We start from the raw sequence: 13,819 nt of genomic DNA on the forward strand, positions 1-13,819 counted from the left end.
TTATGTTTCTTCCAGCCCAGCATTTCTCATGATGTACTCTGCATATAAGTTAAATAAACAGGGTGACAATATACAGCCTTGACGTACTCCTTTTCCTATTTGGAACCAGTCTGTAGTTCCATGTCCAGTTCTAACTGTTGCTTCCTGACCTGCATACAAATTTCTCAAGAGGCAGATCAGGTGGTCTGGTATTCCCATCTCTTTCAGAATTTTCCACAGTTTCTTGTGATCCACACAGTCAAAGGCTTTGGCATAGTCAATAAAGCAGAAATAGATGTTTTTCTGGAACTCTTTTGCTTTTTCTATGATCCATCGGATGTTGGCAATTTGATCTCTGGTTCCTCTGCCTTTTCTAAAACCAGCTTGAACATCAGGAAGTTCACGGTTCACATATTGCTGAAGCCTGGCTTGGAGAATTTTGAGCATTACTTCACTAGCATGTGAGATGAAATTGATAGCTAGTGGGAAGTTGCTGTATAACACAGGAAGCTTAATCCAGTGCTCTGTGACAACCTAGAGGGATGGGATGGGGTAGGGGGTGGGACGGAGGTTCAAGAAGGGGATGTATCCCATTGTTGTAGAGCAGAAACCAGCATAACAGTAAAGTAATTATGAATATCTTAGAAAAGCATAAGGAATCACTTTAATTCAAAAACAGTGAAAGGGTAGTTATTCTATTCATAAAGCCTAAATTACCAATGAACATTACTCAAAATACATATATGTGTGCGTGTGTGTGTGTTCTCTAATCTCCCTGTGGTGGTAATATACAGATAGCATTTTAGAAGCCAGAGAGTAAACAACCTTGATACTTCAGTTCTATAATTAGAAAAACTTATTTGGGAAAACAAGAAGAGTGAGCATTGTCAGGTGAAAGTTACTCTACCTGCACATCTGCTCCTTGCTGCCTCCACTTCCTAGTGACTCCTGACCCCAAAAACAGTTTGGTCATTCAGACTGTTTTGTATTGTAAATTGGACAGCATTTCTTAGTTGGAAGCAGAATGGACAATGTTATAAGACTGCTTATGACTGCCTAGCCATCTTTCTTTTTTCCTAAGAAGAATGTGTTTGGAATCTGAAGGAAAACTTAAGTATTGAAAGCTGTTTTGTACTCCCATCTGACTTGAAAGGCATCTGCTTCCTGATGTGGCCTTTCCTCTTGCTACATCCTGACTATAGTTTTAGTTTGAGAAAAAAAAAAAAAAAAGGTTGCACTAGTGGGAAGCGAGCCACTTAAACTGCAAATGGGGTGAGAGGTTGGTTTACTAACCAAATAAAGTGAGTGACTCAGTCTTTTTAAAGGGATACTTAGAAATTATGACTCTTCCTCTATTCTGAGTTAGAATGTCCATCAGTTAATTAATTGATTTAATCTTCAGGTTTAACATAAGCTTTAGAATGATTTGTATCTGTGGAGCTGTGCTTTTCTTAGCTCTGATGTTTAAAACAGCTGGTCAGCTCTCTGCCTTCTTTCACTTTCAGGCCTTTGGATGGTTTATAGTCTGCTGCAGAAACACACTGTGAGCCGTAAATGTGAACTATGTATTTTTAAACTTCCTTACATTGAGAAAAACTTAAAAAAAGAAATTAATTATATGTTGGATATTGGTCAGTACAGGATGAGATTGGTAATACTGTATACTTTCTAAATAAGCTATCAGTTCTCTAAGCCAACTTCCATTTCTCATACAATAAGAGTGAATCTATAATTAGTAGATAATGTAAAGTATATAATATAAAGTAGACTGTTACCTGTCACCTTGGATCATGAGAGAATGAAGACTTTATCTTTTAAATAGCAAATTGCTGGCTTAAATGTAGATGTTCAGGAAATATTGAAGGAATTTATTCTTTGCAAACTAGAGTTGCCAACTATCCCCAGTTACCTCAGAATAAAAACAGTTATCCATCTTTTTTTTTTCTTCTTCAGTTGAAGGACTAGATGGGTAGAAGAGGAATGGGAAGGGGGAAGAGTAGCATTTAGCAATATCTAGTGACTCCACATTGGGGAAACATAGAGCCAAAAGTCTTAATATAATTCTGTGTTACAGGAGTCTGTGACAGGTGCTGTTAAAAGCGGGTTCCTCTATACTTGAGAGCAAACCCTAGGCTCTTGTTCCAGTGGCAGTACAAGCTCTTTCCTCTTGATGGTGCCAAACATTTAAAAATCCCTGCTTAGAACTGAGGATGTGTACTGTATACCTCAGGTGCATAATTCAGCATTCTCAGGCTAAATGCTGAAGTACAGAATGTAACTTAGACTAAAAGGAGGCCCCATATGCCACTATGTCACTTATGGGAAAAGTTGCATTCTTTTTTTAAATGATAAATCATTATAGAAAAACATACAAACTGAATAAAAATGGAAAATACTATACGTCAGTATCAACAGGTATATGGGAGAGGGGAGATGAGAGAAGACTATTGATTCTTTGTAGGAAAAAGGATCTCCATATTTGTTGTCAAATTACTTCATATTTCTAAATTAAAAGCCATTTATTGACCAACCTTTGCAGATCTCTCATCAAGTAGTAGATTTAGTGACTGCTGGCTAATTCTTACAATGAGAAAATTTCCCTCCCTGTTCTACAAAAGTTTATGGGAATATTTGCTATGAAGACTATTTTTAAAATTTGAGGTTGATTCTTTAAAAAAACGAAACAAGTCCAAAACAAGTATTTGAAATCAAACACATTCATCATTTTTTCAATGAATGAATTTTGATTCAGTCATCTCAATGTGTAGATGTGTAGGTTAAGACATTTAGAAGGCACTTTTAAAAAGCTTATATTTTGCGGGTAGCTGTATATTCCCATGCAATTAATTATAAGAAATAGTTCAGAGATCCTTTACCCAGTTTCTTCTATGGTAACATCTTGTACACTCTGGTACGATATAATAAGCAGTGTTACCAAGTCCAGGCTCCTACTGCTTGCCTCATGACATGCCAGTAAATAAAGAGAGAAGTTGTTGGAGCAAAAAATAGCAACTTTATTCAGAAGGGCAGCAGACTGAGAAGATGGTGTACTAGTGCCCCATCTTACCCAAATTAGAATTCAGACTTCTTTTATACTGAAAGTGGGGAGGGGCTGGTTGTGGCAAACTTATTGCTGTTGGAATCCTTTCTTCTTGGAGCTGTCCACGTAGGTTAGGTCATGGTGTTCCTGTAAACCTCCAATAAGAAAAATATTATTCTTTGTTCTGCAACGTTTTATCTCTATATAAATGGAAAAGTATTATACTTTAAAAAATATAGCCATTGAGAATGGGCTATCATGTATTTCAGCCTATAGGCAACATTCCTAACTTGAAGCAAAAGCAGTAAAATATAAAGGGTAAAGAAACAGATCTAATATGGAGTCAGATTTGTTCTTCCCTATTATAGCAGGGTATATGATGATATATAGCAGGATGATGATGCAGTCAAGACACAGAACAGTTCTAACACCACAAGGGTTTCTCCTGTTACCCTTTTTATATAGCTGCACCCGCTTTCCTTCTACCCTTATCTCCTCCTCAACCCTTGGCAATCACTGGTCTGTTCTCCATTTCTATGTTTTTGTCATTTCAGGAATGTTACACAAATTTAATCAGATACTATGTAACCTTTTGCGTTTGGCTTTTTCCACTGCATAATACTCTATAGAGATTGGGTCAATATGTTGCTGTTGTTGCCTTTTCTTCAGCTCTAAGTCTGGGATTTATGAGACAAAAGGAAATCCTAGGGAATTTGTCTCTGCTTTTCCTTGAGACTCTAGTTTCCTAGCTGATCTGCTGCTTTCTCCCCATTTTTCAGAGTCTTATGTTTGTCCTATATATAAAATTTTCAAGGTTCTTAGTTGTACTTTAGTGAGAAGAATAGGGGAAAGGATCTCTACACCATCTTCCCAGAAGCAGAAATCAGTAAGATTGGTTTTTCAAAGTTCAGAACAGCCAAGAAATTTGGTGAAATCTAATTGACTGCAAGAGAGAGATATTTCTTTGGGAGTATGTTCTTTTGAAGAATTTTGGTTTGGAAAAATTGATGTTTTTCTCATTCAAACTTGCCAAGACCCTATCCCAGATCTGAGATTGTAGTTTTGATTTTGAAAAAAAAGATAATTTTAAGAAAACACTAAGTACAGTTAAAAAGAACAAGTTTCTTCAGACATGTATTTCTTTCATTTTGATTATAGAATAGCAGAGCCAGAACTTTGAAAAGTTTGACTTTTCTATCCGCTTATGAAGACCAAGGCCTAAATCATGTCAGACAGATTATAATTTTTGAAAGCTGCCTTGGAAGAAAGGAGAATATCATTACTTTCCTAACAACTCAAATAAAGAAAGAAGACATGTCATTGTTTACTTGTAATTTCTATATGTAAAACTCTATAGCATGCTTTTTAAATTATAGCACACTGTATTTCCCATGAGGTATATCTCCCATAGATGGTTGTATTGCAGTACTTTCAGTTGATATGTGATAGCCCACCTTTCTTTTTTTTTTACATGTTACACCTTCCTACTTTTTCAGTCCAGCAACAAGTTAAAAGTTTATTTTTTAGGATAGATTTTCAAATGTGAAGATTGAGTTTGGGTATCACTCATACACTGGTTTTGATTGAACAGAATAAAATATTACATAAAATTCTAAAAGTATTTCAGTGGGTTGTACATTGTAAACTGTAGTCTTTCAGGAGAAACAAACAAATCAAAAAGACCCTCTGGAACTTAGTTAAACCGAGGTGAAAATGTAAGCAAGGGACAGTACTATTGGACTTGTATCGTGTTTTCTTTAATGGGATGGAACAATCGCATAATTTCTTTAATAGAAGGGGCTCAAGCACCACGTAGATTTTCTTCTGAAATGGTGATGTAAGAGGAAAAATTACCTGGCATATTTTTCTTAAACACTGTAGAAATTATGATTATATTGATCACATGAACTTCCTTTATTTACAGCCAGTGTTTTTCAGTCTATAGGGAGAAGTGAATTGTTTTTCTCCTTCAATTTTCTGAGCAGAAGCAATAATGTTATGGAGACATTCATGACAGTCCTTTTCTTTCAAATGACATCCTGCAATATTTTAAGAGTAGTTCACCACAACTTGGATATTTTATAAGAGTAAAACTTTTCAAAACGTGCATGTCTGCCAGTTGATTTTAAATGGCAAAATGATGCCGGAAGGCATCAGGAAAGGACTAAACTACAAAAAATCCTAGATATATGGTCAGAGATTGATGTAAGTCTGCCTAGCAAATGCAAGGAATAACTAGAGGCAGAAAAAGAAAGTTAAGAAAAGATTCTTGGATTAGAAAGGAACATGATTAATTTAATAAAGTGGTAGTATTCGAGGACGTGTCTCATGTAGATGAAAATAAAGTATTACCTCAGCATACATTTGTATTATATGATATGTTATTAAATTACGAAACATATTAATATTTGTTGTAGTTCAGTCACAAAGTTGTGTCCGACTCTTTTGTGACCCCACGGACTGTAGCCCGCCAGGCTTCTCTGTCCAGGGGATTTCCCAGGCAAGAATACCGGAGTGGGTTGCCATGCCCTCCTCCAGGGGATTGTTCTGGCCCAGGGATAGAACCCGCGGCTCCTGCCACATCTCCCGCATTACAGGTACTTGTTTACCATTGAGCCACCAGGGAAGCCCGTATTAATATTTAAATATATTTTATCATTGTGTTGAGTTAAATATATTATATACTTATATTTATACATATTTTCTAAAGTATAGGCTCCTCCAGAAGAGGGACATAGCCAAAAATAATAGTGGAAACAAACAGATTTAAGGGAGCTGTTGACACACCACTTAGTAATGTAATTCTTTTAAAAAATGATCAGGAGTGTGAGGATTGATTTATAAAATGGCATTAGGATAACTGAATTTCTTTGGGTATGAGCAAAGGCAGGATATGATAAGTTCCTCGGGTATTTGAATGAGGCATGTACTCACAGGGCAGGGACACTAATTACCTCTGGCATTTAAGGTGAAGCCAGAGACAACGTGAAATAGAAACCTGGATTCTACATCAGGGGTGAAGTGTGTACTGGTTAGAGATGGAGTTTTTGGAAGGTAGTTCTTTCTAGAAGTTCTTTCTAGAAGTTCCATGGACTTATGCTGTGCGGAATGTATGTTGCTTAGTAATGGTGGGGTTAGAGGGACCAAATGACAGTGACTGACAGAAAAAGATTCCTTCCTCCCTGGGTTACTTTGGCGACTGGGCTCAGGCACCTAATCTACCACAGGGAAGAATTCTAGGCCATGAGGGAATTCTTTCTCTTTCCAGATTGGCGAAGGAACCTCATAGTCTATGAACTTTAAGGGAGATATTTGGCTGCATAAGATATTTTTCCTGTAGGCCACCAGTGAAGCTTACCTGAGCTTTTGTGTCCAGAGTTTTTATTGGACTTCATAACATAGGCATGATTGATTGACTGCCTGTGTGGTTAACTTCTGTCTCCAGGTTGATTGATACCACATGACCCAAAGCATGTGTCACCCTGCTTATTTAACTTATATGCAGAATACATCATAAGAAACGCTGGGCTGGAAGAAGCGCAAGCTGGAATCAAGATTGCTGGGAGAAATATCAATAACCTCACATATGCAGATGACACCACTCTTATGGCAGAAAGTGAAGAGGAACTCAAAAGTCTCTTGATGAAAGTGAAAGTGGAGAGTGAAAAAGTTGGCTTAAAGCTCAACATTCAGAAAACGAAGATCATGGCATCTGGTCCCATCACTTCATGGCAAATAGATGGGGAAACAGTGGAAAAGGTGTCAGACTTTATTTTTGGGGGCTCCAAAATCACTGCAGATGCTACTCCTTGGAAGGAAAGTTATGACCAACCTAGATAGCATATTCAAAAGCAGAGACATTACTTTGCCAACAAAGGTTCGTCTAGTCAAGGCTATGGTTTTTCCTGTGGTCATGTATGGATGTGAGAGTTGGACTGTGAAGAAAGCTGAGCGCCAAAGAATTGATGCTTTTGAACTGTGGCGTTGGAGAAGACTCTTGAGAGTCTCTTGGACTGTAAGGAGATCCAACCAGTCCATTCTAGAGGAGATCAGCCCTGGGTGTTCATTGGAAGGACTGATAATAAAGCTGAAACTCTAGTACTTTGGCCACCTCATGCAAAGAGTTGACTCATTGGAAAAGACCCTGATGCTGGGAGGGATTGGGGGCAGGAAGAGAAGGGGACGACAGAGGATGAGATGGCTGGATGGCATCACCGACTCAATGGACATGAGTTTGAGTGAACTCCGGGAGTTGGTGATGGACAGGGAGGCCTGGCATGCTGTGATTCATGGGGTCACAAAGAGTCGGACACAACTGAGAGACTCAACTGAACTGACCCAAAGCACCCACATGAAATCATGTGGTCTTTCTGGAGTAGCCAGCCCCCACCCTGAGAGAAAGGTGTGGCCAACCTTTCCCTAATCAACAAAAACACTCTTATCAGTTATGACGTAGATTACCTTCGAGAAGCCAACAGCAGAAGCAGACCTCTCTAGTGTGATATGATAATTTCTAGGTCCATTCATATTGCTGCAAATGGCATTATTTCATTCTCTTTTATGACTGGGTAATATTCCATGAACATGAGTTACCAACTCAGCAACAACAATATTCCTTTGTGTATATATATCTCACATCTTTATCCACTCATCTTTCAATGGGCATTGAGGTTGCTTCCATATCTTGGCTATTATAAATAGTGCTGCAGTGAACATTGGGGTTCATGTATGTTTCTGAATTATAGTTTTCTTTGGATATATGTTTAGGAGTGGGTTTACAGGATCATATGGTAACTCCATTTTTAGTTTTTTAAGGAATTTCCATATCATCTCTATCAGATCAGATCAGATCAGTCGCTCAGTCGTGTCCGACTCTTTGCGACCCCATGAATCGCAGCATGCCAGGCCTCCCTGTCCATCACCATAGTGGTTACTAAAAGGGAAATTTTAACAAAGGTTTCACTCATGATTAAGAATTGGTACTTGATTTTCTGCATAATTTATTTCTATAATATATTCACTGTCCAAGGGCTTAGGCGGCTGTTGATTACGAGAGCACTGGGTGGGTTCAAAATACTGATGAGGTTCCTGACGAGGGCTGTGAACTACAGTGGGGCAATGCCAGACACATTCAAATCTGAAAAGAAAGAAAGCTCTGTGGTCAAAAGACACAGCCCGCAACATTTTTTTAATCATTAAGTGAAAGAAAGGTGCACCATTTTCTTCAGGTTTATTTGTTAAGCTCTATGGTGACTGCAGCCATGAAATTAAAAGACGCTTACTCCTTGGAAGGAAAGTTATGACCAACCTAGATAGCATATTCAAAAGCAGAGACATTACTTTGCCAACAAAGGTTCGTCTAGTCAAGGCTATGGTTTTTCCTGTGGTCATGTATGGATGTGAGAGTTGGACTGTGAAGAAGGCTGAGCCCCAAGAATTGATGCTTTTGAACTGTGGTGTTGGAGAAGACTCTTGAGAGTCCCTTGGACTGCAGGGAGATCCAACCAGTCCATTCTGAAGGAGATCAGCCCTGGGATTTCTTTGGAAGGAATGATGCTAAAGCTGAAACTCCAGTACTTTGGCCACCTCATGTGAAGAGTTGACTCATTGGAAAAGACTCTGATGCTGGGAGGGATTGGGGGCAAGAGGAGAAGGGGACGATGGAGGATGAGATGGCTGGATGGTATCACTGACTCTATGGACGTGAGTCTGAGTGAACTCCGGGAGTTGGTGAGGGACAGGGAGGCCTGGCATGCTGCAATTCATGGGGTCCCAAAGAGTCGGACACGACTGAGCGACTGATCTGATCTGATCTGATGTCCCCTTCAGAGCTTCCTATGATATATGGAGATGAGGAAAGGGAAAATGGAGAGGGAAAACAGTCTAAATGTATTTTAAATAATTTGATTCAAAGGGAGCTACATTCTAAATCCTGAACACCAATGTTTTAGGTCATTTAGATATTTAGACTCTCTGTTGGTGCCTTTTCAAGAGAATGCACAGTAGGTTGCTTGTTTGGAAAGGTGGGTAGGAATTGGAGATATCAAAGAGGGTAGCTTCCTAACTCACCAGGTTGTCAGGTGAAGCGTCAAAGGAAATTGAATTTTAGGAAGAGAGCCACACATCTCAGGTTGCGCATCCCAGTTTTGGCTTGCTGTCCCAGCATAATTATTAATAGTGCTCTATTTGATTCTCAAAAGCATCCTGTGCAGAATGGCCGCCCTTGTTTCAGGTCATGCAGAGTGGAGAATATCGGCGTGATGAATGGGAAGGATGAAGAGAGCTCAGGGGAGAATTATGAGGGCGATTCTGCTCAGGGTTTTCCTTAAAAGGCTTCTCATGCTTTCCGAAATGCCTCGCAGACCTTTCTTCTGACGCACTCCTCACCATCAGTTTATTTTTCTTTGGTGCAGCTTCTGACGGGGCTAGTGCGTCTTGGCGCAGTCCGGATTTCTGTTAGACTCGTGGGCAGCAGTGCTGCATGCGTGTGAGATTCAAGTCTGAACAGATTGGCTGTGAATGGGGTGATAAGAATAGAGAGAAGCACATAGCAGTAGACCAAACTTCCTGTGCACTCGCCTTGGAATACTGTTTCACCATCTGAAATAGCATTCATCTTAAGGCTGGGATCATTTATTCCCTCTGGAATTAAGCAATAGCGCTGGCAGCAAAAAAGACTATTTTGGGAAGGAGAGGTAGGAGGAATTTTGCCATGAGTACAGACTGGGCAGAAGTACCTTTCATGCTTTTGAGGACTGCACTGTTCATTAGCAACTTGATTAATAGAAATTGACAACTTTCCTATAATCCCAAACATAATGAATGTCGAGGCATACATACTGTCCTCTATGAAGAATAGCAAAGACTGTGTTTAGATGCTTTGACTTAATTCACCTACACTGCAGAAAGAGAACTTTTCCTTGGAGATTAGCCTCTAATGCAGATGCTCTTGAGAATGGGTAAATTATAACATCTTGTTCCTATCCCCTTCCTCACTTATGCCTTCCAGTTGTTTTTGCATATCCCCATGCAGACTTTGCTGGATTGTTAGAGAAGTTTAAAATAAGGCAGTGAATGCTGGGCCACTGCCACCCCCCACCAACTCCGCCCCGCATACACACGCTCCCTCCCCACAAAGCTGAGGTGGGTAGGACTTGGCAGCTGGTGGCAGCTGCAGAGATAAAATAAGCATCGGGACTCCTGGATGGACAGGGTGCAGAAGCTCCTGCGATGAGGTTGTGCAGCCGAGTGCCTTCCATGAGACTGAGGCCATGAGGACGGAGCTGCAGCTGGAGTCCAGAAGTTCAGGCAGTGAAAGGGAGGTGGGGCTTATAACAACCAGTTTAATAGTCCTTTTGATCAAGTTATTGCATTTTTGGAGTGTGGAAAGTACTTAAGAAGACAGATAAAAGTCATTTCATGCTAATTTGTCGTTTTATGGATGTATTTAATGAAAACCAGGGAATTATGTTGGCCTTTTCCTATTTGATTTTCCTATTTGATATTCTTCCACTAATAAAGAGTAAACTGCCTTCAGAATTTCGTCTCTACAGATTTGCTGTAAAATATTAAAAACAATAGCCCAGGGCTACTTAACATTTTTCTCTTTTTTTACTGGTAACCAGTTTGGAAAATGTTTCTCTGTGGAAGACTTTAGAATCCTCTTTTCAATGTGGTAGATGTAATGACAAGAGATTTGTTTGCTATTTTATTTTTTTTCTTTTCACTTTGGCAATTGAGCTAATGTGAGAGAAGATGTTGAGTTTCCTTACCCCAACAGTGCTGTCTAGGTTTATGATAAGCATTTTGTAAATTATATCCCCTTGTTCACAAACATATAGTTAATTTACTTAAAGTCAAAAATCATAAATATATACTTCTTTTTCTGGGGAGCTTGGTGCAGTGTCAGTTAGTGGTACCATTATAGACATCAATGGCTGGTATATTGATTTTTTAAAACAAACTATCATTTTATAGTTCAGCTGAATGATTCAAATATTTAATGGTCTCAGAATTTGAAATATATTGTTGTCTTCCTATCTGGACCTGATATTGAATATTCTTCATCTTCCTACAACATTCTCTTTTTTAAAAAATTAATTTATTCATGTGAGAAATTTGTGGGAAAGATCTTTATATCATGACGACATAAAAGTTTTCAAAGTTTTGAAGCATTTCAAGAAAAAAAATAAAGAGCTAGTTATGCCTTTCAAATTAAACCTTTTTTAAAGTAGCATTTTTCTTTTGTGCATCTAAACAGTAGAATGATATTTCTATAGAAAGTTAGAGAATTAGTTTTAAGTGCAAATATAATACTAAGGCTACAATGATGAAAGAGCTATTGTTGAAGGTAGATAGTAGAGGGAGGCAAGGGGGTGAAGATTTCAAAAAGGAGATTAAAAAAAAATTTTTTTTAAGTGTTTGGAGAATTGACAAATCAAAAAAGGTCTCACTAAGTGCTAGTATGTGCTAGAATCAGCACTGGGATATACAAATAAAGAATTGAGTTTGGGAGGAACATCAGGCATTGTTGTTAAACCAGGTTTCATCTGGATTTTATAAATGGATTCATCAATGATAAAAAATATCACCAGCCAAGTGTCTGTGGGACTATGTGTGGGTTGAATTTACCAGTGGTCCCAGCCTCTTCTCTATGTGGAGTTGCTCCCTGCTCACAAACTCACCGACCTTCTGTCCTCTGTGTTCTAGGAGAGACAGCGTCTGGAGACCATCCTCAGCCTCTGTGCTGAGTACACAAAGCCTGACAGTCGTGTGTCCCCCGGCACCACCGTGGCAGATGTGCAGAAAATCAATAAAGAGCTGGAGAAACTGCAGCTCTCCGATGAGGAGTCTGTGTTTGAAGAAGCCCTGGTGAGCCCGGACACCAGGTACAGGTGCCACCAGAAAAGCGCTCTCCACGACGCGGACCTGGCAGGCTTTGGGAGCCTCAGTCAGAGCAGTGCCAGCTTCCTCCCGCCACGGGGCGCCAGGAATGATGAACTTCTCGGGGACCTCGCCAGGACTCCCCCGCCGCCCTCCTCTGCCTTTCTGAAAGCTTCCGGCGAGTCTGCTTACCTAAGTATCCTACCAAAGGTAAAGCCGGCCACACACAGAGATCAGATACAGGGCCCGGACCGTGCATCTGCCCTGGCCTAGACATTAGGGGTCTTACTGCTTGTTTTCCAGAATGTTTGCAGTGAAGCAGCTACTCTGGTGGCTCAGACAGTAAAGAATCTAGCTGCAATGCAGGAGAACCAGGTTCAGTTCCTGGATAGGGGAAGATCCGGTGGAGGAGGAAATGACAGTCCACGCCAGTATTCTTGCCTGGGAAATTCCATGGTCAGAGGAACCTGGTGGGCTACAGTCCATAGGGGTCGCAAAGAGTCAGACACGACTGAGCGACTAACACTAACGCTAGCTAAACAAGGTGCAGCAAATTCTAGTGTTTCCTATAAAGTAACACATTTAGACTCTAGAAAATGTAGCAGTACAGAAAGAGAAAGAGAAACAGTTTGACTTTTCCCTATCCCCTCTGGTTGCATACCTGAGAGATAAACACAGAGGGTCTTCCATACCTTCCCAATATTTCTGTGAACATGTGGCAATATAAGCATATTGAATTTATATATATAATATATATATTATATATATAAACATATACACAAGTATAGTGTTCTGCATGATGTTTTTCTCCTATTGAATGTCTTGAGCATCTTTGAATATTATTATAGACCGTTCTACCTCATTCTTACTGATGGTCAACTAGTATTTTATTGTTTGGAAATACTGTTTAAATTGTTACCAATATTTTACTAATAAAATCCATATGCAGCAAATATTCTGGAATATATATATTAGCACAAATTGTGCAAATGTGTCTGTGGAGTTGGTAGGTCAAAGAGGTTGTGTATTATTCATTTTAAACAATATTTCCAACTTATAATCTCAAAGACTGTGTATATTTCCAGGTGACTCTTGAGAAGAGTTTATCCCTGCACCTTGTTATTTATACACTTGCCAAAGTATGTATCATCAAAATTTTCAATTTGCTAAGTTAATTATGTTTTAATTTGCTTGCCAGTTTAACTAGCAAGAATACTGGAGTGGGTAGCCATTCCCTTCTCCAGAGGATCTTCCGAACCCAGGGCTTGAACCAGGGTCTCCTGCATTGTAGGCAGATTCTTTACTGTCTGAGCCACCAGGGAAGTCCCCTCCTCACTGGATCTGTATTGATATGTATCAATAAATCTGTTTCTGTTTTGTTATGTTTATTTTTTTTAGGTTCCACATGCAAGTGCTAATATGCAGTATTTGTCTTTCTCTGGCTGACTTATTTCACTAAGCATAATATCCTCCAGGTCCATCCATGTTGTTGCAAATAGGAAATTTTCCTTCTTTTTATGAATATTTCATTGTCCATATTTACCACATCCTCTTTAACCATTCATTTGTTACACTTAGGTTGCTTTCATTTCTTGGCTATTATAAATAGTGTTGCTATAAACATTGAGGTGCATATATCTTTTCAAATTACTGTTTTTTTTTTGTTTTGTTTTCTTCAGATATATACCCAGGATTGGGATTTGCTGGATCATATGGTGGTTCTGTTTTTAGTTTTCTTGAGAAAGCTGCATGCTGTTTTCCATAGTGGTTTGCAGTTTGCATTCCCACCAGTAGCGTGCTAAGGTTCCCTTTGCTCCACACCCTCACCGACATATGTTATCTGTGAACTTCTTGAGGATAGCCGTTCTGACAGGTGTGAGGTGATCTCACTGTGCTTATGACTTGCATTATTCTGAT

At 39.3% G+C, this 13,819-nt stretch overlaps 1 protein-coding gene across 10 annotated transcripts in view; it reads left to right on the plus strand.

The window, feature by feature from the left end:
- The window catches only part of PHLDB2 (pleckstrin homology-like domain, family B, member 2), a 242,637-nt gene that overhangs the window by 161,387 nt on the left and 67,431 nt on the right, over positions 1-13,819 (plus strand). For all 10 annotated transcript variants that reach the window (XM_010852738.1, XM_010852730.1, XM_010852731.1 and 7 more), the window contains one exon: positions 11,729-12,112. In XM_010852738.1, coding sequence (XP_010851040.1) covers positions 11,729-12,112 — 384 coding nt within the window. The remainder of the gene's footprint in view (positions 1-11,728; positions 12,113-13,819) is intronic.

The sequence above is a fragment of the Bison bison genome, unplaced genomic scaffold, assembly GCF_000754665.1.
Source record: "Bison bison bison isolate TAMUID 2011002044 unplaced genomic scaffold, Bison_UMD1.0 scf7180017864314, whole genome shotgun sequence".
In the NCBI taxonomy this organism is placed as follows: domain Eukaryota; kingdom Metazoa; phylum Chordata; class Mammalia; order Artiodactyla; family Bovidae; genus Bison; species Bison bison.